Source organism: Cetorhinus maximus, chromosome 25, assembly GCF_964194155.1.
Source record: "Cetorhinus maximus chromosome 25, sCetMax3.hap1.1, whole genome shotgun sequence".
In the NCBI taxonomy this organism is placed as follows: Eukaryota; Metazoa; Chordata; class Chondrichthyes; order Lamniformes; family Cetorhinidae; genus Cetorhinus; species Cetorhinus maximus.
In genome coordinates this window covers 11,715,796-11,742,959 of record NC_135903.1, presented here as the reverse complement: position 1 = coordinate 11,742,959, position 27,164 = coordinate 11,715,796, and the positions used below count along the sequence as shown (strand labels likewise).

At 43.4% G+C, this 27,164-nt stretch overlaps 2 protein-coding genes across 6 annotated transcripts in view; one reads left to right on the top strand and one right to left on the bottom strand.

Moving 5' to 3' along the window:
- Positions 1 to 1,102: 1,102 nt before the first annotated feature.
- Positions 1,103 to 17,412, bottom strand: cbx1b (chromobox homolog 1b (HP1 beta homolog Drosophila)). 3 transcript variants are annotated; one of them, XM_078529459.1, is made up of 5 exons: positions 17,334 to 17,412; positions 7,666 to 7,840; positions 5,073 to 5,247; positions 4,222 to 4,316; positions 1,103 to 3,664 (listed from the first exon to the last, which is right to left on the bottom strand). In XM_078529459.1, exons 1-5 carry the CDS (start codon positions 17,335 to 17,337, stop codon positions 3,523 to 3,525), a joined length of 591 nt encoding a protein of 196 aa, XP_078385585.1. In that variant the 5' UTR covers positions 17,338 to 17,412; the 3' UTR covers positions 1,103 to 3,522. The 3 variants fall into 3 exon arrangements, with proteins under 3 accessions (XP_078385585.1, XP_078385586.1, XP_078385587.1); XM_078529460.1 differs by having other exon boundaries at positions 4,222 to 4,313; XM_078529461.1 differs by lacking the exon at positions 17,334 to 17,412 and adding an exon at positions 16,285 to 16,479.
- Positions 17,402 to 27,164, top strand: part of LOC144667884 (sorting nexin-11-like) — a 117,181-nt gene continuing 107,418 nt past the window's right edge. For 2 of the 3 annotated variants that reach the window (XM_078529456.1, XM_078529458.1), the window contains exons 1-4: positions 17,402 to 17,479; positions 20,603 to 20,726; positions 24,079 to 24,226; positions 26,816 to 26,870. In XM_078529456.1, coding sequence (XP_078385582.1) covers positions 26,847 to 26,870 — 24 coding nt within the window. In that variant the 5' untranslated portion in view covers positions 17,402 to 17,479; positions 20,603 to 20,726; positions 24,079 to 24,226; positions 26,816 to 26,846. Of the gene's footprint in view, positions 17,565 to 20,602; positions 20,727 to 24,078; positions 24,227 to 26,815; positions 26,871 to 27,164 lie in introns of all 3 variants that reach the window. The other variant, XM_078529457.1, reaches the window with a different exon arrangement.

The following is a 27,164-nucleotide window of genomic DNA, read 5'->3' as shown; positions in this document are numbered from 1 at the left end:
GTCCTTAACATTGACTCCAGCCCCCATGAAATCTCATGGTGGCTAGAGTCAATGTTATGTCAAACTTGAGCATGGAAACCTCCTGTTGAACACTACTTGGATCTACCAAAATGCAGTATGCAAAATAAGTGATCAAGACTGGTTCTTGAACCTGATAACTCTAAACACCTTTAGGAAAAGACCCCTTGGCTATATTGATTCCAAACTTCTCTCCTCTTCCCCTGCCCCCAAATCTTGCATTCTCATTTAACACCCCCCACCCACCCACCCACCCTTGGGAATAGGTCTGACTGCATCGCTTTCCAGAGCGATGACCAGGGTACGATGGGTTGAATGCCCTATGCTGTAAAGTTAGTAAGAGGTGTATCATTCATAACAATTACCACGATGACAAGTACTGAATGCAGCTGATCTAACACAATGGAGACTTGTGCCCAAGATTCAGAACATCTCAATCTTTCGCAGCCAGTAAAATACTGGTATACTGTTGTAAGAAACACATTTTATGCATCCATAAAACAGCTTGAAGGAATAAACATAAATGATGGCCAGGGTACTGGGAATAACACCCCTGGTCTAGATCTGAATCAGGATGAAGTTTACAGATCATTTCAGTATTTCTCTTTGCAATGCAACATTAACTAGAGTGGTTTCCTTTCACATTGCACAGATTTTCATAAACATCCAAGATGTCTGCACTACATGAAAAACTTTGGTTTAATACTCCAGAAATTTTCTTCCATGTTTTGAGTTGTCTTTCCACACATGAACCTGGCCCAGTCCTTGCAACATCCACTTTAAAAAAATAATCAGTATTGACCAGTAGGGGGCAATCATGCCTGTTTTAACTATCCATACCCAGAGATAGAGGTCACATATTGCTTTAATGGGGAGGGTGGGGGGGAAAGGTGCAGTCTAACATAGCAAAATGGCTGAAAACACTCAACAGGGGAGCAACTAGAGAGAGATACACAAAGGATCACTGACCTGATATGTTAACACTCTCCACAGATGCTGTCTGACCCAAGTGTTTCCAGCATCCTTGGTACTTTGCGCTCTCAGTTTAACACTTGTCCAGTCACAAAAAAAATTTCAGGCAATGTTAGTGTTTTTCCTGTTTTATTACACAATATTTGCGTGCCTGTTAAACAACACACAGGGTGTGGTGTTGCAGGAGCATTTATCACAATACTTAATAGGAATTCTACAAAACAGATCCTTTAAAACCAGCTAAAATCAGTTCTCCCCGTCTAAAAGACATTCGATGATTAAATGTGAATCAGACAGAAGAGCTGCAATGTATGAAAATTAGGAAAGTGGCACTAATACTTTAGTTTCCATGCTTATATATTTCCTTCCACAAATACCTCAGACAAACACCCCCCCCCCATCATCACGTTTAAAAAGATTACTAATGAAAACATAATCAGTCTTACTCCAGTAACACAAAAACACTTTGTCGAAGCAATACTTTTCCTGCATTAGGACAGTGTTGGATTTCTGATGTTCAAGCCAGTTGGGAGGGACCATCAGGGGAAAAGCAGCCACATCCCTGTTCAGACCTACAGTACAAGGGTTATATTGGATGACACTGTTTTTTCTTCCTCTTACACCCTTCCCCACCCCGCCCCCCCCAACCAAACAAACCACAGCCAGTGTTCAAATAAGAATCACAATCCTACAGGGAAATTAAAAAAAAAGGCAGCCTTGTGTTTTTTGGTTTGATTTGTGATTTTGCTACTGACTTGGGCAGGTAAATCCAAATTCTATCCTCCCCTCACCAATCCCCCACTTGCCATCCAATGACTGTGACACTCCCTAAGATCTATATCTCAGGAAAGGGAGCAGATGTAAACCAGTCACCCAGTGCTGCACTTACATATCTACCTCAACTTCCCCCTCTACCCAGACAGGTTGAACAGATATAAAGTACTGGTTAAGCAAGAGGTTTCACCAATCAGAAGCAACTGAGTTGATAATGAACAGGTATCCTGGGACCAAATGAACTGAAGAGTTCCTTGGGATGTTACCCAACATTCCCAGAGTGAGCTTTACTCCTCCTAGTATCTACTCTAGTGCTCCTTACCAACCAATGAATTGGATAACCTCTGGCCACATACTGCACAACTGTCTGGAAATAAAGATGGAATTATCAGAGCACTGGAATGCACATCTTCAAAAGTCATTGGTCCAGGGATGGTGAGACAGATAGTGGGGAATGCACTGTGGGGCCTTAGTTGGAATCTCATAACTTGTACCATCATAAACCCACTTGTGTGTGATATGAGCAGGAAATGCTGGAAAGGCACAGTGAAACATGAGGTAATGCTTCAGGTGTAAACCTCTTTCTGACCACAAAAAAAAATGGCTCACACCTGAAAAACAGACTTGCTTCTTCTCTGTCCCAATACCACAGTCTGCTATGTCTTTCTGCAGTCCTGTCTGAGTTACATGTCTGCATCCCTCAGTCTCAGGCAGGCCCAAGGGTTCCAGCATTAGGCAGTGGAAGTTATAAGAATGAGCAGGTATTAATACAAAAATAAAATTAAAAAAATGTAACTGCTGCCTATGACACAAGAACAATGAGCTGCTTTGGTGCAAATGACTCCATCTTAAGCAATAAGCCAATCAGCAACCTCAAGAATTTGACCCTTAAAGAATGCTTGCCCAACAGTTTCTGACTGTTTAAGAATGCCTGTCCCCTCCACTAATTGAGGTTTATCATTTCATTGTAAAGTAGCCTGCACCAACCAACAAGAGGAGAGTCTTACTGTAACACTATCTAAAAACAAAGACAAAAGTCCAGGGGAGGGAGGCTGTGAAAATTACTGCTCCTCCCACAAGTTAGTTTAGTATCACATAGCCCCTTTGCTATCCAGTGTTCCTCAGCTTCTCTGCAGAGGTTTTGGTGCTCATGTGTGAAGAGTGGGAGGAGCTGGCATCAAATGAGGCTCCCAATGGCAGGATACTCATGAGCAGGAGCCACTAAATTCCCCCCAAGCAAGGTGCAAATGCAACTCGCAGACAACAATTTAGGGCTTTCTAAAGTAGCTGCCACACCTCAACCAGTCAGATAAATTCCACCCAAGCTGCCCTTCAGATCTGGAACATGCGAAGGAAAAGGGTGGGGTGAGGGGGAAAAAGAATTTCAAACAAAACCGCCGCATGTCATATTAAAAGAGGCTACTATTTAATGGCACATCAACTCCTACGGATTCCTTTCCCCTTCAAGGACTCAAACCCTACGCTACAAGCCAAGGTAACTAATCTACAATTCACTGGCTTCTACAGTCAGTTGTTATTCAAAACCTGGAGGAAAAAAAAATCATGCTGCATTTAAAAACACAACCTGTCCCATCCCCTCACAAATGCTGACAATGATATGGGTCTGAAAGGATTGAGAAAAGGTACACCCGGAGAACTATACACCTGTACAACTGAAAACCACTTTCTGAAAAGTCGGGATTATTTTCTCGTCTTGTAAAGTTGTAAACGGGAGGTGCATGAGCTCCTCTCCCTTGGTTACTTTTCCTCCTTCTTTTCTTCCTCTTCAGACGGGTACGAATGCCACGTCAGACGTTCCTCATAAAACGAGATAACCACCTGGGGACATTTGACGTTAGCCTCTTTTGCCGGAACCAAATCAGCCTCATCAGAATTTTTCCTGGATGGAGAATGGAGAAAGTAAAACAAAGTTTGTTGTTAGAAATAACTTTAAACTGACTTGGTCTGGTTTCTGCAGTTACACAACATACCCAACAAGATCAGTTAAACTGACGTTAACTTCTCACATTTAGACATACTTTTGATAAAGGCTTTGTGCTCAGGGTCAGGAGCCAGTAATGGCCCAGGTGACGAAGGGTGGATCTCCCTTCAGTCATCTTCCAGAGCACCAAACACTTCTATTTCCTCAGGGGAAAAATTTGCAGGGCTATGGAGAAAGAGCAGGGAAGTGAAACTAATTGGGTAGCTTTTTCAGAGTCAGTGCAGGTATAACAGGCCAAATGGCCTTCTATGCTGTATAATTCCATTCCGATTTCTCTCTCTCAAACTCCTCTTCAGCCACCCTTTGGCTCATGTTGTTAATTTAGTGCTATTTCGGGGAAGTTTTGTGGACCCACCCCATCCATAGATTAAGCTCTTTTAGCCTCTTGGCACAGCAACTTTGTTCAGTGAGAGGTTAAAACCAGTCAGAAATAAATCTTAAAAGCTGGAACTCACCACTTCATGAGGAACATGAGCTCTCCACTTGAGTCTGTCGCCCCAATAATACGCTCTGGCTCCAGTCCTCTCGCAAAACCCCTTGGCTTCTCCTGCTGCAAGAGAAACACATTAGACCTCGGCCAGGGGTGGAGTGAGGGGTGCGGAAAATGGTGTCATTGCTGTGGTAAACCAAGAAATCCACAGAGCCAGGTTTGCCTAATAAAAAGGGGTGAGGATCACCCTAGCTTACAGGGTTATCTGGAGAATCCGAGAGCTTAGCTAACCCTCCAGGTCCCATCAAACATCCTAGCCTGACTGGACCAATAAATAGTGGCCTGGATACTGCAAAACAGCCAGGGTCTGGTTGCCAGAGGATTCAATCTTTCATTGCCAAGAGTTATTACTGAGCATCTTGACCACAGATGAGCCTGCTTACTCCTCCTCTCCCCTGAAGTTATGAGCCAGCTTCTCACCAAGGGATAGTATAAGTAACTGTTTTTGCAAAATTTGCTTTATTCTCTTGGTAGACAATTCAGAGACTTTCCTCTGTCTGATTCCAAGCCCTGCACATTGGTTTGGTGGGAACCCCAAGACAAGCGACTGGAATGGAGGAGAGAATGAATTCACAATTCTATCCCTCACCCCCACCATATGATACAGAGAAACATGGAGGGAATGGGCAGATACAAATTAACTTTCCACACCAGGATAATTCTAGAAAACCTCAGATCACAACAAAGGAGAAGGCCATTTATCCTCTCGCAACATGAAAGATGTGGAAAATTTTCCTAGGCTTTTACTCTTCAATAAACACTGTGCATTCTCAGTTCTACGCTGGAGATGGAAGAGCAGGTAATACATTCACTGACCTCCTCTCTCCTCTTCTTGTTTTTATTTTCCTCAGTTTCAGTATCAGACTCTGCTTTCCGTTTGGGCCCCTCTGTTTTATCTATGCCATCATGTGCTATTTTCTGAGACTGTAAGAACTCTGCGATGAGATCAGGACAGTCAAGGTTCTCCTCAGGCTCCCATGTGTTGTCGTCACTGGAAAATAATTCAAGTTTACAGACCACAGGACACCAGCAACTTGAATCATTGCAATTAACCCAATTTACAAACACTTGTTAGATGGTAGGGGATAAATTTCATAGTGCTGTGAATTCATATTGATACTATATTACATTCTGCATCTAGCTTCCTTTAGCACAGCATAGAATGCATCAGACTTGCAAATCAAATACATATTTTTACACACAGTGGTGAGGTACCAACAAAATAAGCCAGGTTGTGGATACTGTGCAGCATCCTGCATGGTAAAGTGATGCAGCTGAAACACAGCAGATGTTGAACAGAGCAGAACTCTCTACCACTACTTCAGTGTGACTCACCATTACCCACAAGGACTTAGCCTCCACTCTCCTGACAGTACACCCACAACCAGGCACAGACAGAGAAATCACAAGAGCAAATCAGTGACTAAACACTTGTCCAATGTGATGTCTGGTTACAGGTTCTCTCAAAATCTCATATCATTTGATCTTTCATCTCCTAAAAAACATTCACAGAATAACCAAGCAAAAGTGACCCAGCAACCCAGTGAATCAATGTGCTGTACAGTCGTATAGAACTGAAGACACAAAAAAGAGAGAGAGAGAAGGCCTCACTTAACCTCTGGACTGTGCTGAGGTGGCTGACTTCACCTTGGCCACCCCCCTCCACCACCACCAAGGCAGTTCAGAGGACTTTAGTGTTCCAATATATTTTTGGGGGTGGGTAAGACAGGGGGGTTAAGAAGGAAGATGATTTAATCTGATTGCTTAGTGAAGGCGACATTGGAATGGATGGGCGATTATCCATTCAGTGTTCCTAGAGTTAAACACAATAGTGACAGAGGAATCTCTCTATGTCCCCCTCCTTACCCAATGACCTGGAATGATAAATACGCACATGGCTCCAGGGTGAGGACAGGACCCGGCTCGGCTATGATACTCATGACGAACACAGCCTTCTGATGAACATCTCTCATGGGAACAGGAGGAGGCTGTTCAGCTCCTCAAGCTTGTTCCACCATTTAATAAAAACATGGCTGATCTGTACCTTAACTCCATGTAACCACCTTAGCTCCATTCATATTCTTGTCTGGTAAAAAAAAAATCAATTATGAATTCAGATAGCACCTACTGCTTTTTGTGGGCATCAGTTCCAAACTCCACTACCTGTTGTTAGACGACGTGTTTGCTAATTTCTCTCCTGAACTGACTGGCTTTGATTCTGTCTGACTATGCTCCCTTGTCCTAGGCCCCAGTGGAAAATGTTTCAATCTGCCCTATCCTTTCAAAATCCTAATCAAATGGCTCTTTAACTGTCTACATTTCAGGGAATCGATAAATGGAAGTTACAACTCAAAACAGGCCATTCAATCCGACAGGGTGTGTGTCTTATTTACTTTCCTTGCAAACAAATAGCTCTAATCACATTTACTCATCCTCTTTTTGTACCTTTTCATTCATCCACCTAGTCAATCTAATCCTGAATGCGGACATATTCCAGCATCAACCACTAACACTGGATGTGAATTTCATAGCCTCCAGTCTCCTGACACCAGTTCAAAATCTCCCATTTAATTTTGGAGATTTGGCCCCTCATTAGGAAGGTAAATGGAATGTTGGCATATATTGCCAGAGGAATGGAACAAAAAAAGTAGGGAAGTTTTACTGCAGCTGTACAGAGCCTTGGTGTGACCACAGCTGGCAAACAGTGTACAGTTTTGGTGTCCTTATTTGAAAAAAAGATTTAATTGCATTAGAAACAGTTCAGAGAAGGTTCACTTGACTCATTCCTGGGAAGAAGGGCTTATCTTACGAAGAATGATTGAACTGGTTAGGCCTATACCCATTGGAGTTTAGAATAAGAGGTGAACTAATTGAAACATAAAAGATCCTGAGGAGACTGGATAGAGTGAAAACCAGGAGGATGTTTCCGCTTGTAGGGGAAAGCAGAACTCGGGGACATGGTTTAAGATTAAGAGGACTCCCTTTTAAGACAGAGATGAGGAGAATTTTTTTCTCTCAGAGGATCATTGGAGTGGGGAAATTCTCTTCCCCAGAAAGTAGTGGTGGTTGGGTTTTTAAATCTATTCAAGGCTGAGTTATAGATTTTTGTTAGACAAAGGAGTCAAGGGTTATGGGGGGCAGTCAGGAGATCGAGACCACAACCAGATCAGCCATGATCTTACTGAATGGTGGAGCAGGGTCGAAGGGCCGAATGGCCTACTCCCAAGTCCTATGTTCCTATTCCTAACCCTTCAATGACTGGGGTGTAGTTTATGTTATTTAATTTTTGGTGCCCTGGGAATATTCTGGTGAATCTGTGCTGCCCTCCTTCCAAGACCTATATGAAGAACAGGCATTTAGCTAGGCCGGGGATCATAACTGAAACCAGCAAAATTTGTCAATCACTCACTCCGAGAATCCTTTCCACTTCAGCAGATATTCCACTTTTCCTTTTACAATACGCCTGTCCAGTACTTTTTCCACGACGTACTCTTCCTCCTCCTCCTCTAGAACCTCCTCCACCTTTTTCTTGTTTTGCTTTTTCCCCATTGTGTCCAGTCTTAAATTGAGAAGTGAGGCTGAGGCTGTTTAAAAAAAAAGTTAATTAGATCTAGAATTTGGACAAGCAATTCAAAGAGGACTGCTGTCAATCAGAACGCACTACCACCCCATACTCTCTTTTTAAAGAAGAGAATCCTCCAAACTGCTAGTATGAAACTGTACAAATACTCTGTAACTGAGCAGCAACTACAACTGCAACAGGATGTGAGGAATTGACAATTTTGAAATTCTCATTTGTGTTTTCAAACCTTTTCATGACCTTACCCATCTCTTAACACTCTGACTTCTCTGTACTCCTCCGCTTCTGGCCTCTTGCATATCCTGATTTTCACTGCTCCACCATTGGCAGCTATCCCAAGGAATTTCTTCCTAAACCAATTTCTTCCTAAACCTCTGACTCTCTGCCCTTCTCTCCTCCTTTAAAGGTGCTTCTTAAAACCTAATTCTTCAGCCAAGCTTTTGGTCATCTGTCCTCGTATCTCCTTACATGACTTGGTTTCAAATATTGTTTGAAAAATTGTTCCCGTGAAGCGTCTTGGGGTGTCTTAATGCATTAAAGATGTTATATAAATGCAAGTTGTTGTACATATGTAATAGTGTGTGGCAGTGGTGTGGAGGTATAGAGAGTTGAAAAGAGCATTGTCAGGGCAGTGCAGAAGGAGCTTTGCTCCACATTTGACCTGTGCCTCACTTCACAACAGTGCAATTTAAAACAAAAATTCACTGCCTCCTCTTTAAAGCCCCAATTCCCAATGAAAGACCTTTGACAAGCTCCAGCCCTCCTGTGGAACATAATCCCAACATCGGTCAGAGTTGCAGTAAAGGAGGGGAACCGAGTTTGTGTAACAGCCCAGTTTACATACAGTCGAGATGTAAAAACTGTCGATACACAGTTGGGGAGGCTGAAAACAAAATGGGAGTTCTAGATTTACATGTCACTTGCACTTTCAACTCATCACAGGGACCAGCCAACATCCCATCCCTCGCCCTCAAATCAATTCTCCAAGTTCAGCGAGTCCTACTTCTCCTCCCCATCCATCAGCTTCTCGGCTGCATTCAAGGGCAATTGTGTTCCCTTTATAAAAAAAGTTAAATAAAATCACCTTAAATTTCAGAGGAAAGAGTGTTGGGCAGTCAAAAAAGTCAATTTACAGAATAAAGACAAATTGTGGATTTTTTTTGGCTGCATATAGTGAAACCGCAAGCTCTGGGCAGAATAGAGATGATCGGGGAATTCCCCTGTCTCACCTGCAGATGCGCTTAGAGTGACTGTGATTGATTTTACACGATGTGTCTTATGTAACTATCCTGCTGTCATTGTGTTTTGCTGCTTTTAAATAGAGACTCTTGTTGCTATAAGTCCTACAGAGTCTTGGCTGACAGGGTGGTGTCAATACACAACTCTATATTGGGCTGAGTTATTTGCACTCCCAGTTACTGCATTTTATTTACACGGCATTTTGCTGGAGTAGAGTAGTTAGACATAGTGAGATTAGTAACAGATCAGTGAGCTTGTGTACAGCACAGCCAATGCTGATCCTGCAGAGCAAGTGCATGACATTATAGGCACCAATACTCAGACTGTGACAGAGCACCGATAGCTGCAACTTCTAACTTTATAACAAGTTTATATATAAAAAAAAAGCTGGAAAAGATAATCTTTATTACCTGTACATCACCCCCAGAAAAAGATCGCAAGATTGGATATCCTATTGGATAGGTCAGCGAAATCAACGGATGGGGGAATGAGAGGGCACAGGCTACCCAGGTAGTCAAAGCGCTGAGCTTCATATTCCACATACAGGAGCTGATGCAGAAAGAAATGCAACAACCTAACCATGGTAGGCAAGGTAAGTATTCTCAGGGCTTCAAGTCAGAACTCAGAGAATTGAATCTCCACAATTTGTACTGGCAAGCAGTTGTCCTAATCAAGGGGCATTAGGTACCTGCAAGGTGCAATCGGCTCGTTTGCTCAAGTCAGACCCAAAAGGATAGCAAGCCTTCTCAGGATAGCTTGTTGATGAATTTGAAGCTGACGGAAACCTCCCAATGACTGATAGGATCCCATCAGATCAACACCTGTTCCTCACTCAAAGCTCCCATCAAACTGCTTCCCCAGTTCCCAACCTCTCCCACATTGTACTAGTTACCACCAACCAGCCACCAGTATGGAGCTGCAGCTATCACCCCCACAAGCCTGTCAGATAGGAGACATGGATCTGGCCTGTCCAGGGGTGGAGGAGGGGTGCAGGGGGGGTCACCCTAGACCCCATGAGGTTGCATTGATGTTAGGCCCAGTTTAAGGATGACTGAGAGCAGGCCTTTACTGCAAGAGGATTTGCGTACATGAGTAAAGAAGTCTTGCTGTAATTGTATAGAGCCTTTACCCAAGATAAAGGATAGACTTGCCTTGGAGGCAAGGTTCACCAGACTGATTTCTGGGATGACAGGATTGTCCTACGAGGAGAGATTGAGGAGGCTATTCTTGAGTGTAGAAGAATGAGAGGTGGTGATCTCATTCAAACATACAAAATTCTTACCAGAGCTCAACAGTGTAGACACAGGAAGGATGTTTCCTCTGGCTGGGGAGTCTAGAGCTAGGGGGACACAGGTCTCAGAATAAGAGGTAGGCCCTTTAGGACTGAGATGAGGAGGAATTTCTTTACTCAGAGGATGGCAAATCTTTGGAATTCTCTACCCCAGAGAGCTGTAGAGGCTCAGTCATTATGTTCAAGGCAGGGGTTGACAGATTTTAGATGTTAAAGGCATCAAGTGATATGGGGATAGTACGGGAAAATGCCTTGAGGCAGAACATCAGCCATGATCTCTTTGAATGACAGAGCAGGTTTGAGGGGCCGAATGGCCTACTCCTGCTCCTATGTTCCTACAAGGGTCTGCGCCTGCAAGGGAGGATGGTGCAGGAGCATAGGGGGCATCTGTCACAGATAATGCTCCTTTGTTTGGGCTGGGTAGCGTCAGGCAGTTGCACAGGAAGCTCAACCAACTGCCAAAAAACCCCACAACTGTCTAAGTCAGCACCTATGTCTTCGTACCCCTCCCAGAGCATGCAGTTGACAAGTAAGAAGGCAGCAGCTGCCAGGATCACCTCTTTCCACCCCAGGCTAAATGCTAGATGCGCAGAGGCCTGGTAGGATCCAGCTGCTGAGGGTCACCATCCAATAAAGCAGCAAGAAGCGGCTCTATCACAGCAATCAGATCACAGCTACACCCCACATCCGCTTGAAGCAGCATCTGGAGCCATCCAAATCCCTACTCCGTTTAGGGAATACGTGCCCTTGAATGCACAGCTATAGGAGTCCTGCTCCTATAACTTCAATAAGAGTGCCCTTCAACTTTCAATTAGTCCACCTCAGCTTAGTTCCATATCTCCCTACATCGTTACCCAATCAAAAAAAGCCATACAATCTTGAACACTCCAATTGTCCCCCAGCCTTTTGAGGGAGAGTTCCAAATTTTTACTAGCCTTCGATTATGCCTTCTTGTTCTCGATTCCCCCCAGAGAAGTTTCTGTATCTACCCTATCAAATCCCTTTAACTTTTCAAACCCCTCAATCAGATCATCTCCCAATGTTCTAAGCTTATGGGAAAACAAACCAAATTTATGCAAGTGTCCTTGTAAATTTAACCCTCCGATTCTCTGCATCATTCTGGTGAATTAATGTTGTACCCCCAAGGCCAATATCTTTTTCCTGAGGTGGGGTGAGCAGAACTGAATGCAGTTACTCCAGACAAGGTCTAACCAAGGATTTGTTCAGCTGAAGCATCACTTCCACCAGGTTGAAATAAAGGCTAACATTCCATTAGCCATATGACTGCTTTTTCTTCCTGCGTACTGCTTTTTCTAATGACTCCCAAATCGCTGCCTCTCCATTGTTCCTGGTTTCTGACCATTTAGACCCTGATCTTCTGCTCATTCCCTCACTCAGCTGTCCCTGGAGGTGGTTTAATCTGTTGTAAATGGTTGGCATTTCAAATTGCTGTTTTGGTTATCGACTGTTAAGTTATCTGGCACATTTTGCTGTTTCAAAATTGCTTTAATGCAATTTAATGCAACAAGCTTACATTTAAAGTGTTATAGGAATTTTTTCCTGAACTATTTAAAAAAACTTTACAAATCAACTGCCTCAGCAGCATCAGCACCACGAGCCTCGGGCACCCTGGCCGCCTTCCATTTTGCGCTTTGTTCTTGCCCAGCAGTGTGGCCGTGTGGAGACTGCACCTGGTCTTCTGTCTGCCCATTTTAATTCAGTTGTCATCTTGATTTATTCTGATGCATTTACTGGGTGTTTTCTCATTTTCATTTGAGACTGATGTGGTTTGCTGACCAGCGTTGTACTGAATGAAAGTTCAATTGTTTGTTTAAATCTTTGCAACACAGCAAGCATTCCATGGAGAAACTGTTCTGACTTTCCCTGCCAATCCCACATTACTGATGGGACTTGGGTGGGGGTAGAAGGCAGACGGAGTCATCTTTGGTCCAAATACCCAATAATCAGAAGGCTGAGAGTTCGAGACCCATTCCAGAAACTTCAGCCAATAATCCATACTGCTGCTCCAATGCATTCCTGAGTGCGCTGCAATAGGCAAGGTGCTGCCTTTCAGATGTTAAGCCAAAGTCCTTGTCGGCCTTCTCAGGTGGGCACAAAGGATCCCATGGCACCATTTCAAAGAAGAGTAGAGCAAGTTCTTCTAAATTTCATGGCCAATATTTATCTCAAATCAATATCACCAAAATAGATTCACTGGTCATCAGCCTATTGCTGTTTACAGGATGTTACTGTGAGCAAATTGGCTGCAATGTTTCCTACATTGTTAAGAAACTACAAAACAGGGTAATTCATTGGCTATGATGCATTTTGGGACATCCCGAGGTCAGAAAAGGTGATATACAAATGCAAACCTCTCTTTCAATTGTATCAAACTGCTTATTGGTGAATAGGGATGTGGAAATAAATGCAGCTCTGCCACATCCCAAGAACGAATTAAGGAAAGAACAACTGAATACTCCATTCTCAAATATCAGAGGAAAGAGAATATTTATCTCTCATTCCTCTTCTCCCTACATGCTCAAGATAATCAGCCAAGTTCAAAGTTGACCAGTAAATTTGCATCCAATGGGCCGAAGAGGAAGACTGGGTTTCATGAACAGTTAACATGTCCCAGCACCAATATTCATTGTCACAGAGGAAATTCATTTGAGTGTGTAAGCCACAGATTTCAGAAGAGTCAGGGTTTGAAGGGTCGAATGGCCTACCCCTGCTCCTAAACTGGCCAAGAGATGACAGGTATTGTAGCAGCAACCATCATTTTATAGACAGCACCTTTCACAACCTCAGGGCATCCAAAAACAACATTGCAGGCAATCGCTGTTGCAGTGTAGGAAATAAAATATATTCTTGGATTGAGATTTTAATATTTTTTGCTGAATGTGGCCAGATATCACATAAGGTCCACTGCATTAAATAAGCACGACACCTGAGAGGAACTGCCATAACAAACCAACACTGAACAGTGAAAGCAAACATCAGAAGAGTTAGAAGAATATGTTGAATATTTCAGCCAAGATTACTCACAGCCATTACCAATTCAGAGGTTTCAGTATCATCTCTCACTGACATCTTCTCAATTCCCATTAGCAACAAATTTTACACTCAGTTCTTTATATTGCAAAACCCAGAGAAAGACAAGTTTCTCGCTGTGAAACATGAATATTCACAAAAGTGCGCCTAGCATGGGTGGTCAACAGTCTGATTATCTAATGGCCAGCTTAGAACGTTTTTCAAAACTAGTGTAAGACTGTCTGTTTAGCTTGAGATGGCTGATTCTTAAAAAAATAGGAATTGGTTAAAAGGCAATGTCAGTGCAGACACGGAGATGCTGACTGAGGCATGGAGAAACTGCAGCAGCCATGGCAGTACAAGAGGAAAGCTGTCTCTCTGTCCCAGGAAAGACTGCAACCCTGACACACACTCACAATGTGCTGTCATATCAAACCAGCAATATAGATTAGCCCCAGGCTGGCTGGCAGGAATTTACAGTTTGTAGCCCAGTTTCAACTGTTCATAACTTGCAGCTGCTGGGGTACAAGTGCAGGGAGGCAGATCTTGAGTCAAACCTCCAACCTTAAGGTGAACCTTGTGAAATTCAGTCCCGTGTCACAAGGAAAGCAAGTTCTTAAAAACAGTGGGATTTTAAAGATGAAGCTACCAGAGTCACAATCTACCGCAACCATCCACCCACACCGCACCCCCCAATCCACCACCCCCCGAGGCCTGAATGTAATCTAACCACGGCACATGCACACAGACTCCTTTCAGTACAAACCAAACCAATGGTTTTACAAAATCTTTGTTCCAGACACCATTACAATTTATCTTGGAGGCCTGTGTCACAAGTCTATATTTACCCTACTAAACATTGTACAAAACCTTGGCACTCTGATTGACTGACTGGAGACTCACGAGACAATGAATGCATTAACAGGATAAGGGAACCAGGTGTTACCCCAACCCTTGGAAACCAGCTCACAAACAGATCTCCTGGAATCGGAATTAAAACAGCACCAGTATAAAAGCTGCTTTACTTCAATCAGAGTCCCACTGCTCTGCAATGAGATTTCTCATTAAAAAACATCTCACACTCTCCTTAGCTTCTCCTCCTTGGAGGGATAATTTTGTTTTGCAAATTTAGCTTTTGAGGGGTCATTTTAGTTTAAAACTTATTATTCGTGTCTGAGCTCCAGTTAATGCGATAGGCCTAAAGCTAATACTGACTAAAATAGTGGTTTCAATGTGATCCTGTGCTGCATCACAGCACTGACATTGCATGCCACATTCCACTGTATCCTGGCAACACCTTCAGAGTATTCCACTTAAATAACATGAAAGCACAGCAACTTGGGTGCATCACCTCACTGAGCAGAGCAACAGCAGGTTACTCTGTTACAGAGACTTTGATTAAAGGGTCAACCGTGTCTCACTGGCAGCATTCTCATTTTGGATTCAGAAGATCATGGATTCAAATCCACTCATCCAGGCTGACACTTAAAAGAGCATGCTGAGGGAGTGCTGTACTGTTGGATGCAACACCTTTTGGATGAGACGTTAAACTGAGGTGCAATCTGCCCTCTCAGAGGGACATAAAACATCCCATAACAATTCTGAAAAGCAGGCGAGTGCTCCCTGGTGTCCTTAATCAATATTTATCCTTTAACAAACATCACTAAAGGCTATCTGACCATTCTCATATTGCTAAGATAAAAGCAAAAAACTGCGGATGCTGGAAATCCAAAACAAAAATAAAAATACCTAGAAAAACTCAGCAGGTCTGGCAGCATCTGCGGAGAGGAACACAGTTAACGTTTCGAGTCCGTATGACTCTTCAACAGAAGAGTCTGAAGAGTCATACGGACTGGAAACGTTAACTGTGTTCCTCTCCGCAGATGCTGCCAGACCTGCTGAGTTTTTCCAGGTATTTTTCTCATATTGCTGTTTGTGGGAGCTTATTGTGGGAAAATTGGTTGCTACATTTTCTACAGTACAACAGTGACTATACTTTAAAACTACTTAATTGGTTAGAAAGTGCTTTGCGATGATCTGAGTTTATGAAAGGCGCAGTATATTATGGCACCAGTTGAAGAGCACCTGCTGCCAAGTCTCTACCAATGATCTGGGCAACGAGGGTGCATCTGAAAAGGAGCTCTCTTCCTTCCTATGTGGTGCTGTGTGGGTCAAGTCATACGCTTTAAAAACACAATTCACAGCACAGTAAATTATTGAATGAATGATGCTGACCAATTCCTGGGGGGAAGTCACCACAACAAACAATGTGATACAGACCAGATAAAATACTGTTTCTGATCTAAAAAACTCCCTTGTCCTGAAACATTAACTCTGTTTCTCTCTCCACAGATATCACCAGCTTGAGTATTTCCAGCATTTTCTGACATTTCAAATTTCCAACATCTGCAGTATTTTTCTCTCAGATTAATAACTGGCCGCTTAGGTTTCTATTATTTTGCTTTTGTGATGTTGGTGGAGGGGTCCAATATTGTCCAAGACAGGAGGGAGCTCTATGCCCTATTCTTCTTCAAATTAGTGGCCACAGGATCTTCTACATCCAACTGAGAGAACAGACAGGGTCTCCGATTAATGTCTCACCAAAAATATAGCACCTCAGACAATGCAGCACTCCCTCAGTACTGCACCAGTGTTAGCCACGATACTATGCTCAAGTCTCTGGAGTGGGGCTTGAACCCACAACCTTTTGACCCGAAAGGCCAGAATGCCACCCACTGAGCCACAACTGACGCCTTAAATTGGGCGGGGAATGAAGGTGGATTCAGTGAAGTGGATATATATTTTTCTAGTTAATGTAACGAGTCCCGTTAAGCTGCAGGTGGTGTTTGCAACTTTAAAAAGGTAACGTTTAAAATGCAAACCCGTACCTTTTATAAAAAGGAGCGGCCGACGGTAATAATTGTATTTAAACCGTCTTCAAATCCCACGATTATTATGTCTAAGAAAACAAATCTCGCAAAAATATAAAATCTGTTTGGTAAAATTTAAAAGAAACACACACACAAACAAAAGGCTTCTTCGCAACCCGCCACGGTGACCGAGCGCGGCCACTGCGCAAGCGCGGGAAATTCCAACATGGCCGTCGCAGCGGTGAATGCCGGGAGTTGTAGTTCCTGCTGCTCGGCGCCGGCCCCCAGCGGCCCCCGCGACGCCGCCTAACCGCCTAAGCCGAACCGGCCCTCAAAGCCCGAATCAACCCGGGCTTCGATCAGATCCCCTTCCCCAATCTTCCCATGTACCCGAGGATCGGCAACACCATTTCGGAAAATGAGAATTTAATCGCCGTTTGCCGCTTGAGCGCCCGCTCATGCGCAGTGAGGCACCGCCGCTGACGGACTACAAACCGCGCGCGGCAGAAACGGATTTGAAAAAAATGCCATTCAAAGAAAACAACCCGTGTTGAAAAAAATAAAAGCATGCAAAAACATCAAAAACCATCGGGTGTTTAAATGCATTTAAAACCAGCTGCATAAATTAAATAAAATCTGAGTATAAAACATTTCTCTTTCTGCTCCTGCATTGTAAATGCGCATGCGCATGAATCAAAGCAAGTTTATGTATTAAAAAAATGAACATTTATTAAAATAAAAACTACCGTGTGGGATTTTAAAAATCATGACTTTCACCGCGGGCGGCGATGATAACCGCGACTGAGAGAAGGAAAGACACTGGTTGAATGATAAATAAGTAAGGCCGCGGCCTAGGCCGAGGGATCGGCACCAAAACCCCGACACACAATAAAGCCCGAGGCCGCCCTCCCCTCACACACAACCTCCCTCCTCCTTCCAAATAACCCCTCCACGGCCAGCTGCAAATTTAAAAAAAGAGAGAATAGACAGAATGAAGCAGTCCCGAGAGGGAAGAAAAGTGAAAATGTATTTTTTGTTTTAAAATTAAAAGAGTGGAAATGCTTTACCCATGTTGCCGCTGAAGATGGTGGCTGCCGGAGAGTCGGAACTAATCTGCGGGAATGGGCGAGTAGCCGGAGCCCTGGGGGAGGCGGACCCGGGGTTGGGGGCGGGGGAAGCTACTGTTGCTGCATTCCGGAACAACTGTCCTGAGGTAAATTCTCGGCTTTTAATTGGGGCCTACTGCATAAAAGCCGGGCTAATTATTAACTGCTGTACCTTGGCTCCAGCTTTAAGTGGTTAGTTTACTGTTGTATATTTATTTTTTGATTTTAAAAACTCATTATTTAGAAGGGTTTTTTGTTGCTTTGAGTGATTGCAGATTGCTAGGATCTGTCAATTAGGATCATTAAATCATCAAAAGGAATCAACGAAACCGTCAACTCTTTCAATGCTCTCCTGGCCGGGTTTTTATTTAAACTTGAGCACATCTAAAGCTCTTGTCTGTTCACCCCCTGCTCGCTGACCTACACTGGCTCCTAGTCTAACAACGCCTTGATCTTAAAATTCTCATCCTTGTTTTTAAATCTCTCCATGGCTTTGCCCCTCTTTATCTCTGTAATCTCCTCCAGCCCTACAATCCTTCAAGTGATTTCTATGCACCTCTAATTCTGCCCCTTGAGCATCACCGATTTTGTTTCCACACACCATCCTGACTTGGAAATATATCACCGTTCCTTCACTGTCGCTGGATCGAAATCCTGGAACTCCCTCCCTAACAGCACTGTGGGTGTACCTACAACACATAGACAGCAGCGGTTCAAGAAAGCAACTCCCCACCATCTTCTCAAAGGCATCTAGGATGGGCAATAAATGTTGGCCAGCCAACCAAGCCCACATCCTGTGAATGAATTTAAAAAATCATTCCATCATTGGCAACTGTGCCTTCAACTGCCTGAGCCCCAAGTTCTAGAATTCCTCCAAATCCCTCCACCTCTCTCCTCCTTTAAGACCCTCCTCAAAACCTACCTCTTTGACTGAGCTTTTGGTCACCTGTTCTAATATCTCCTTATGTGGCTTGTGTCAAATTTTGTCTGATTTAAGCTCCTGTGAAGTATCTTGGGATGTTTTAACTATGTTCAAGGTGCTATAAATGCAACTTTTGTAAGGTCCCTCATTTTTAAGGGGCACAAACAGTAAGTTCCAAATTAGGAATTGACAATAAGTGCTGGCCTAGCTAGTGATGCCCAAATCCTGTGAAAGAATAAAAAATAACTAACGTAAATAACTTATCAACTTATAATTTTGTTTCCTATCTCAATGATGCTATTCAGTTACTGCAGTACCCACTGGGCTCAGAAAGCTTCAAGTGGACCAGCAGACACCATGCCCTCCCTCTTCAGGGATACCAAGGCATGCGACATGGTTGTGGAAGAGAGCCAATGCAGGCAGAGAGAACAACTTCCACCCGCTATGCCCAGCCTGGTACCTAGACCACAGCCCGGGAGCAGACCACAGAAGGAAGTCTTGTGACCTACCTGCACACTCTTCACCCACGCTGGTTACCAAAGATCAGGAGCTTGAGGAGCAGCCCCTTCATATAGTGGAAGAGGGATCATGCAGCCCCCTCTCCCACTCTGTGTAAACATGAAACACAGCAGATTGTGTGGTCTGAGACTCCAGAGAATTTTTATTCTTTCACGGGATGTGGGTGTCACTGGCAAGGCCAGCATTTGTTGCCCATCCCTAATTGTCCTTGAGTAGGGAGTGATGAGCCCCCTTCTTGAACTGCTGCAGTCCATCTGCTGGCCTTTCCAATAAAACTCAGGAGGAGGCATTGGGTTGCCCCAGAGTCATCAAAGTGCCCCCTTTTTAGAGGGATACAACTAATAGAAATCAGAATCATAAAAACTAAATGGCAACTTATTAATGTTGTCCTCCCATATGCCCTGCGGTACCCGATGGTCATGGAAAGCCACAAGTGTACCAGCTCATACTCTGCTTCTTCTCCAGATGGAGACAATCCAATTAAAGCAGGGACTTGGAGTATGAATTTGGGATCAATTTTTGATAAAGCATTTGTTCAGCAATAGCACAGTGGACTCCTCCTCATGGTCTTGCTCAGGCTGAGCCGTTTTCATGCACTGGTACAGATTCGTGGCATCATGGATCTGACCTGGCAAGTAGCAGGTGTGTCACCTGAAAATGATTCCACTTTTTAGCTGGGTCAACTATGCTCTTTATTAATGAGAACCCACCCTGAAATGATGATTGCTTGGTAAGATCTGGTGTAACCTGATGTCATCCTCACTTGCCAACCAAAAACAGGTGTCACTTTGAGATGGAGGATCACTGCCACTAAATGGCTGACTCCTGCTGCTATTTCTTATTTTCTTATTAGTGCCAAATTAAAAGCCAGTTTTGCCCACTCAGTGGCTCAGCAAGTGTATCCAGTGAATACAGAGCAACAAAGTCCCAGGTTTGAAGCTGAGTCTGTTCTGAACTCGCTGATCTCAGGTGGAGCATCTGTGGCATTTGGGCTCAGCTGTGATGCACCACTCCCCAACCCCAGCATGGCCAAACAGCTACTGTCATAATCTCACATGAGTATTAACTGCTTACCTGCAGTTTTGCAGAGTGCATCAATGCTAATTGGTCACTGGGTTGAGATTGACCATCGATTCTTAAGCCAGTTAACAGAGAAAATTTGATTTGAACTCAAGTCCCAGAGTTGAAAGGTAGTATTCTAACTTCAACATAGCTGATTTAAAAAAAAATACCCTTTTGTGGAAGATTTCACTTTTTGCTGTGGCACAGTTCCCTGGACTCCAGTCACTTTCAGCTCCCTCTTCTAAGCAGCTAATACTCATGTGAGAGTATGACAGTAGCTGTTTGGCCATGCTGGGTTTGGGGGATGGCGCATCACAGCTGAGCCCAACTGCCACAGATGCTCCGCCTGAGACCAGTGAGCTCAGGGCAGACCCAGCTTCAAACCTGGGACTTTCCTGCTGTGTACTCACTGGATACACTTGCTGTGCCACTGGGTGGCAACAACTGATTTTTAGTTGGTGACTATCCCTTTAATGTGTGACTGTCTGTAATTTACACAGTTCAGAGGTTTGTGGAAATGGTCTTCCTGTGACCTGATCCTCATGAGGAAAAAGTTAACCTTTCAGTCATGTCAGTATTTCTGCACCTGAAGCTATCAGATGATGATGATGGTTTAAAAAACTGGTTCAAGCATGTGGATGTGATGTGAATGGCCACTTGTTTTTGCGTTTTAAACAAAAAAAACGTTGAAAATGGTAAGCTAATTTTTTTTTACCTGTTTATATAGTGAATGTCAATGCCAAGGGACCTGATTGAGAGAAGTTGCTGAACCCAACAACTGAAGGTGTAAAATTACAAATGAGTCCGTCTTCCAGGTTCACAGTGGAAAGCCATGCTCATAGGAAGTACAGGTTGGAAAGTCAATATTACTGTGATGAAGTCATATCTCTGACCTACCATCCTTGCAAGTGTAGTGTTCCTGCTGGGAGCGTAGGTCCGAGAATTGATGTAATGACATTGTTACCCTATCTCAGACATGGCTTAGCTGCTTGGTAAATTGGTGTTACGGAGTCATGCTCTGTTTTTGATCTGCAGCCCATTGAGAAGGGCTTGCTTGCTGGGAACAGGTAATTGTGGAATTGACCGTGCAATATTAACCAGGCTGCTTTGGTAATCTTGCCGTGCCAGCTATCTTGAACAGTCCCCTAGTGCTATCAGTGTGAGGCCACTTTCATTCAGATTTCTAGCAATGATTTACAAATTCGCTGTTTAAAGGGCTGATCTGCTGTGATTGTCTGTATAATTGCAAACATGGAACTCTGTCAACTCTTATCTTAAGAACCTCCCTTAGACTACACTTCCTCCAACAAGCTGCAGGCTTTGAAAACTCTCAAGGTTGGAGTTACTAATTACTATTTCATGATTTATGGGAAATGGGCAGTAATTTGCAGTTGAGGCCAAGGTCAGCTCAGCATAATCGTATTGAATGGTGGAACATGTTTGAGGGGCCGTATACTCTTGCTCCTATTTCAGGAGATTTGATAGAGGTGTTTAAACTTTTGAGGGGAGTGAACAGAGTAGATAAAGAGAAACTGTTACAGTTCACAGAAGGATGCAGAACCAGAGGACACTTATTTAAAGTGATGGGCAAAAGAAGCAATAGTGACTTGAATATCTTTTAAACAGAAAGTGGTTAGAATCTGGAATGTACTGCCTGAGAGTGTGGTGGAGACAGATGTAATCGAGGCCTTCAAAAGAGAATTGCATATCATCTGAAGAGAAAAGCTTTGCAGGTCTAAAGGGAAAAGCCAGCAGAGTGGGACTTGGTGAGTTGATCTTGTAGAGAGCCAGCACAAACATGAAGCACCGAATGGCCCTCTGTGCTGTAACCATTCTGTAATTCTATTCAATTTCTTATGCCCTTATTTACATTACCTCCTGTGCTGTTTGTTTCAGCCTTGCTGATGTCCTGCAATGTAGATCGTGGCACTTCTACAGGGTTTTCCAATGTCAAAAATACATTCTGCAATTACAATCTGATGTAAGCCAGTGAAAGATCTTCTCCCTCCAGTCTGGATGTTTTTGAACTGTTCGCCACACTCTTAGTGAAGAACTTGATAGCTGTTTCTCTCCCTAGCACTGTGGAGAGGCCACTATGTATCTGACATTACTATTGTTGCTATTAGTTGTGGCTTAGTTGGTAGTGCTGTCACCTCTGAGTCAGATGGTCATGGGATCAGCACTAAATCTAGTCTGCAACTCTCTGCAGTACTGAGGAAGTGCTGCACTGTTAGAGTTGCCACCTTGTGGATGAGAAAACAAACTGAGGCTCTGTCTGCCCTCTCAGACAGACATAAACGATCCCAAGGCATTATTTTGAATAAGTGCAGGAGAGTTCTGTCAGGTGTCCTGACCAATATTTATCAGTCAGCTAACTTCACTGAAAAACAGGCTATCTGGTCACTATCACATTGTTGTTTGTGAAACCTTGCTGTGTGCAAATTGGCCACTGTGTTTCCTGCATTACAGCAGTAACTACACCTCAAAAATACTGAATTGGCTGTAAAGAGATTTGGCATGTCCTGAAAAGCATTATTTAAATGCAACTTTTTCTTTATGTTTGTGTCTTTGCGTCACCATGCAATGCTCACCAGGTCTTGGTCTCTGTAGTTGCAGCTTCGTGTCTGCACTACATTTGGATTTTTTTTTGTCATTGTGCAGTGAATAGTGACAGCTCTGTTTGGGCTTTCCGCCCAATTATACCAAACTTCTCCACCGCCCAGTGCTTCACCTGCATTGGTCGCTCCCAGCAGCTGCACAGGAAGATTTACAGGTATGGGCTTGTACTTGTCCTTTTCGCTGATTTGTAATGTTTTCCCAGTCTCTCCTGATGTCGCTGGCTCTTGCTGGCATATAATTTTCTGGGTATCACCCATCCTCTGGTACCTTGACCAAGTGATCATTCTATATAAACCTGGACAATGAGTGTTGACAGGCTGTGGAAGACTCCCCAACCGAGTCAGATCCTGCCCTCACCTAGGGTATATCTTGACTTTGTACGATAATGTGAAATGGGTGATGCTGAATGGGTGTTTTGCATCCTCTTGGATTTTTATTTCCAAATTAAAATCAAGAGAGATATAAAAGGGGATAAAAACAAAATGACGAACAACTTGCATTTATATAGTGCTTTTAACGTAGTAAAACACCCCAAGGTCCTTCAGAGGAGCATTATCAAACAAAATTTGACACTGAGCCATACAAAGAGATATTAGGACAGGTGATGAAAAGCTTGGTCAAAGAGGTAGGTTTTAATTACTGTTGTAAGAGAGGAGAGGTGGAGATGTTTAGGGTGGAAGTTCCAGAACTTAGAGCCCAGGTAACTGAAGGCATGGCCGTCAATGGAGAGTTGAAGGAAATCAAGGATGCACAAGAGGCTACAGATGGAGGAACACAGAGATCCCGGAGGGTTAGGGGGCTGGAGGAGGTTACAGAGAGAGGTGAGGCCACAATGGGATTTAGAGGCGGTGACATAGTGGTATTATCACTGGACTAGTATTCCAGAGACCCAGGGTAAAGCTCTGGGGACTTGGGCTCGAAATTTAAATTCAGTAAAACAATTTAGAATTAAATGGTCTGATGATGACCATGAAACTGTTGCTGATTGTTGTAAAAACCCATCTGGTTCACCAATGCCTTTTAGGGAAGGATATCTGCTGGTCTGGTCTGACCTACATGTGACTCGAGACCCAGTGCAATGTGGTTGACTCTTCAATGCCCTCTGAACAAGGGGCAATAAATGCTGGCCTAGCCAATGGCCCCCACATCCCATGAACGAATAAATTAAAAAAAACAAAGATGTGAATTTTCAAATCGAGGCATTGCTAGACAGGGAGCCAAGTAGATTAAAATTCTGTTTTATGTTTTCACACTATGTCCCTTCATTCCCCCTTCACAGCTTTCATTGAATAGTGATGAGGAAGCAATGATCCCTGATGTCTCCCCTGCTCACCCACATCCCACCATTTTGCCTCAAATCAGTAGTGCTGAGACCAATTATTTACAGTTGCCCGAGTCAGTAATCTAATGGCCAGCTATCATTTCTGTGAATGGTGAGTTTTTACCAACTGTGATGTGTGTGGGAAACAGGCTTACGCTTTATTGGTCTGTGGTGCATGGCCTTGACTTCTACGCCCACACTGCAGGTTGTGAGATAACAAGTTAGCATTGAGCATATCTGAACTTTGTGCTGTTTTTATGCAGGGCTTGTACTTGTTGCTGCCTATCAGTGTCGCTCAGATGAAGAAGTGAGGTGAGAGCTCAGCTGCTACAACTCTGAGTAGCAACTTAGTGACTGGAATACCAACTGCAAAACCAATAGTAGTCTAAACATTAAATTGGAGACCTGCAGGTGAGATATATGCTTGCTTATCCATCTAACTCACGGTTACTCGTTGGTGTTATGTAAAGTAAGATTATCATTGGTTTAAATTGAAGGAATGTAGAGAATGAAAAATATCCTCCTGGTTTCTTTCCTATATTTGTACTTGTATCTGCGACTGGACATTACTTCTGCAGGTTTTGTGCAGTGAGCACGGGTTTTCACCAGAATGATACTGGGGCCTAGAGCAGTGCTTCTCAAACTTGTTTCTGCTGTGACCCCATTTTAATGCTTCATATTTGGTACAACCCCAGAGGGAAAGTTAGGAGGTGGTGGGGGCAGGGTGGCCTGTTGATTCAAACAGCAGGGATACAAGCACAGATATAGACAGGTTGAGTGAGTGAGCAAAAACTAGGGAGATGGAGTTTAATGTAGGAAAATGTGAGGTAATACACTTTGGTAGGAAAAATCAAAAGGCAGACTATTATTCAAATGGAGAGAGACTCCAAAAAAATGCAGCACAGAGGAATCTGGGTGTTCTTGTGCATGAAACACAAAGGTTAGCATGCAGGGGCAGCAAGTAGTTAAGAAAGCAAATGGAACTTTGGCCTGTTTTGCTAGGGGTTTGGTGTTTAAAAATAGGGAAGTCTTGTTACAACTGTACAGGGTGTTGGTGAGGCCGCACCTGGAGTACTGTTGGAGTTTTGGTCCCTGTATTTAAGAAAGGATATACTGGCATTGGAGGCAGTTCAAAAGAGATTCACTAGGCTGATTCCTGGGATTAAGGGGTTGACTTATCAAGAATGGCTAAACAGGTTAGGTTTTTATTCATTACAAGAATGAGGGGTGATCTTATTGAACGTATAAGATTCTGAGGGGGCTTGACGGTAGATGTTGAGAAGATTTTCCACTAGTGGGGGAATCTCGAACTAGCGGACATAGTTCCAGAATAAGGGGACACTCATTTAAAATTGAGATGTGAAGGAATTTATTTTCTCAGAGGGTAGTGAATGTCTGGAACTCTCTACCTCAGAGAGTTGTGGAGGCTAGATCACTGAAAGTATTTAAAGAGGAGGTAGATAGATTTTTGAAATATCGGGGAGTTGAGGGCTATGAGGAGCTGGCATGAAAGAGGAGTTGAGGCCTGGGGCAGATCAGCCATGATTTTATTGAATGGCGGGGCAGGCTTATGGGGTTGAATAGCCTGCTCCTATTTCTTATGTTCTTATGCTATGTTCTTATGAAGAACTAAGACATCCACCATCTTGCAGGCTCTATTAGTATCAGATAGTAGGCCTCAGAGCACATCGATTGGGTCACACCCACAGACAAAAATAGACCACACACATTTTAAGGGATGTCACAGCGGATCCCAGGACTATCAAATCTGACTTTCTGCTCCATAGCTGCCATTGCTGCACAGGAGCACGTGACCCCAATTGCTCATCCTGTGACCCCACTTCCCGACCCACGTTTTGGGAACCCCTGGTTAAGAGGGTTAAATTTTGAGGACTGGATGCACAAAGCTGTCTTGCATTCTCTTGCGTTTAGAAGATTAAGGGATAACCTGATGGAGGTGCTTACATTGTTAAAAAGATTTGATAAGGTAGATGCAGATAACCTGTTTCCTCAGATGGGGAAATTAACAGCGATGGGGTGTAACCTTAAAATTAGAATTAAGGTGACCTAAGAATGCCTGAGTCAGATGAGCTGCCACGTCCATGGAACCTGTGCTGTAGCAAAGTCCATATCTCTTTTAGCATCAAAACCAGGAGCACTTATTCCACACACAGATTATTGGAAATCTGGAACTCTCTCTCTCAAAGGCTGTGCAATGGTGGGAGAGAACATTAATTGGAGCTTCCAAAACTGTGTTTGATAGATTTTTGGAAAGGAAGGGACAGGGAGCAATGGTAAGTAAATGGAGTTGAGATGCAGATCAGCCATGATCTAATTGAATGGTGGAGCGGGCTTAAGGAGCTGAATGACATCCTTTGTTCTACAAACTGAAGAAGGCTTTCAAAATTGTTCTATTTTTCTCCTTTTCCGCCTCTGGAGGTCTGGACTTTGGTACAGCACAGGTTCCATCGACGTGGCAGCTCGTCTGACTCAGGCATTCTTCGTTCTAAACAAATGTCAGCAGGGCATTCACCACATGTGTGGGGGTGCATGTCACAACTCTGCTCAATCTGCTCCTCAACACTCCCATATGCAGGTACCCTTTTCTGCACAACTCAAAACCTAGGGATCAGAAACCCCATCTGAATCCACAACATCCCCTTCCCTTAAGTCTGAGGAAGCTGAAGCTAATTGTAGCCACTCAACAGCTGCCTGAGCTGAGTAACTAACCAAACGCACACACTAGTCAAGCAAAATATCCCATCTCAGAGGTACGTTGGAGAGTTCTTTGTAATGAAGCCCTTGTTGGAGAGGGGGTTTGGAGATTTACAATGATGGTTTCAGTAAAAGGTTTATTTCAATTGAGCTTATTTCAGTTGACTTATTTTAATTGTTTCGGTGAGCGTGGTGCATTTTTCTAAAATCGTCAAGAACACTGAGAGCTTATAGTGTCAATATAAAAATCATCTCTGTTTAATTTGTGAGTCTATGCCCTGACAGATGGTGCTCCAATTCTCCAACTGAAAACAAAATGATGAAAGACCAGGAGGAAGAGGTAGGAATTGGTTCCTGAAATTTTCTCCAATTAAAAGATTTCCATTAATGCTAATGTCTGCCCTCTAGTACAACACCCGAGTGGTGGCTACTTCATTAGTAAGCTCAGATCATGAATGTAAGGAAGCTATTTAATAGTGAAAATCATTAACAGGATGGGGCTCTTTTCTTTAGAAAAGGGAAGATTGAGGGTTGACCTACTGGAGGCTTTAAGATTGTGAAAGGATTTAATAGGATAGTCATAAAAAAGATGTTTCTAACTAATAAATCCAATAAGGAATTCAGGAGAAACCCA

Excerpts from the sequence above, each read along its gene's own strand:
- cbx1b (XM_078529459.1), bottom strand. Across the intron at positions 5,248-7,665 it reads AAGTGGAAAGGATTCTCGGA|TGACGACAACACATGGGAGC; the intron begins GTGAGTGATTGA and ends ATTATTTTCCAG. Across the intron at positions 4,317-5,072 it reads ACAAGAAGAGGAGAGAGGAG|CAGGAGAAGCCAAGGGGTTT; the intron begins GTCAGTGAATGT and ends TTTCTCTTGCAG.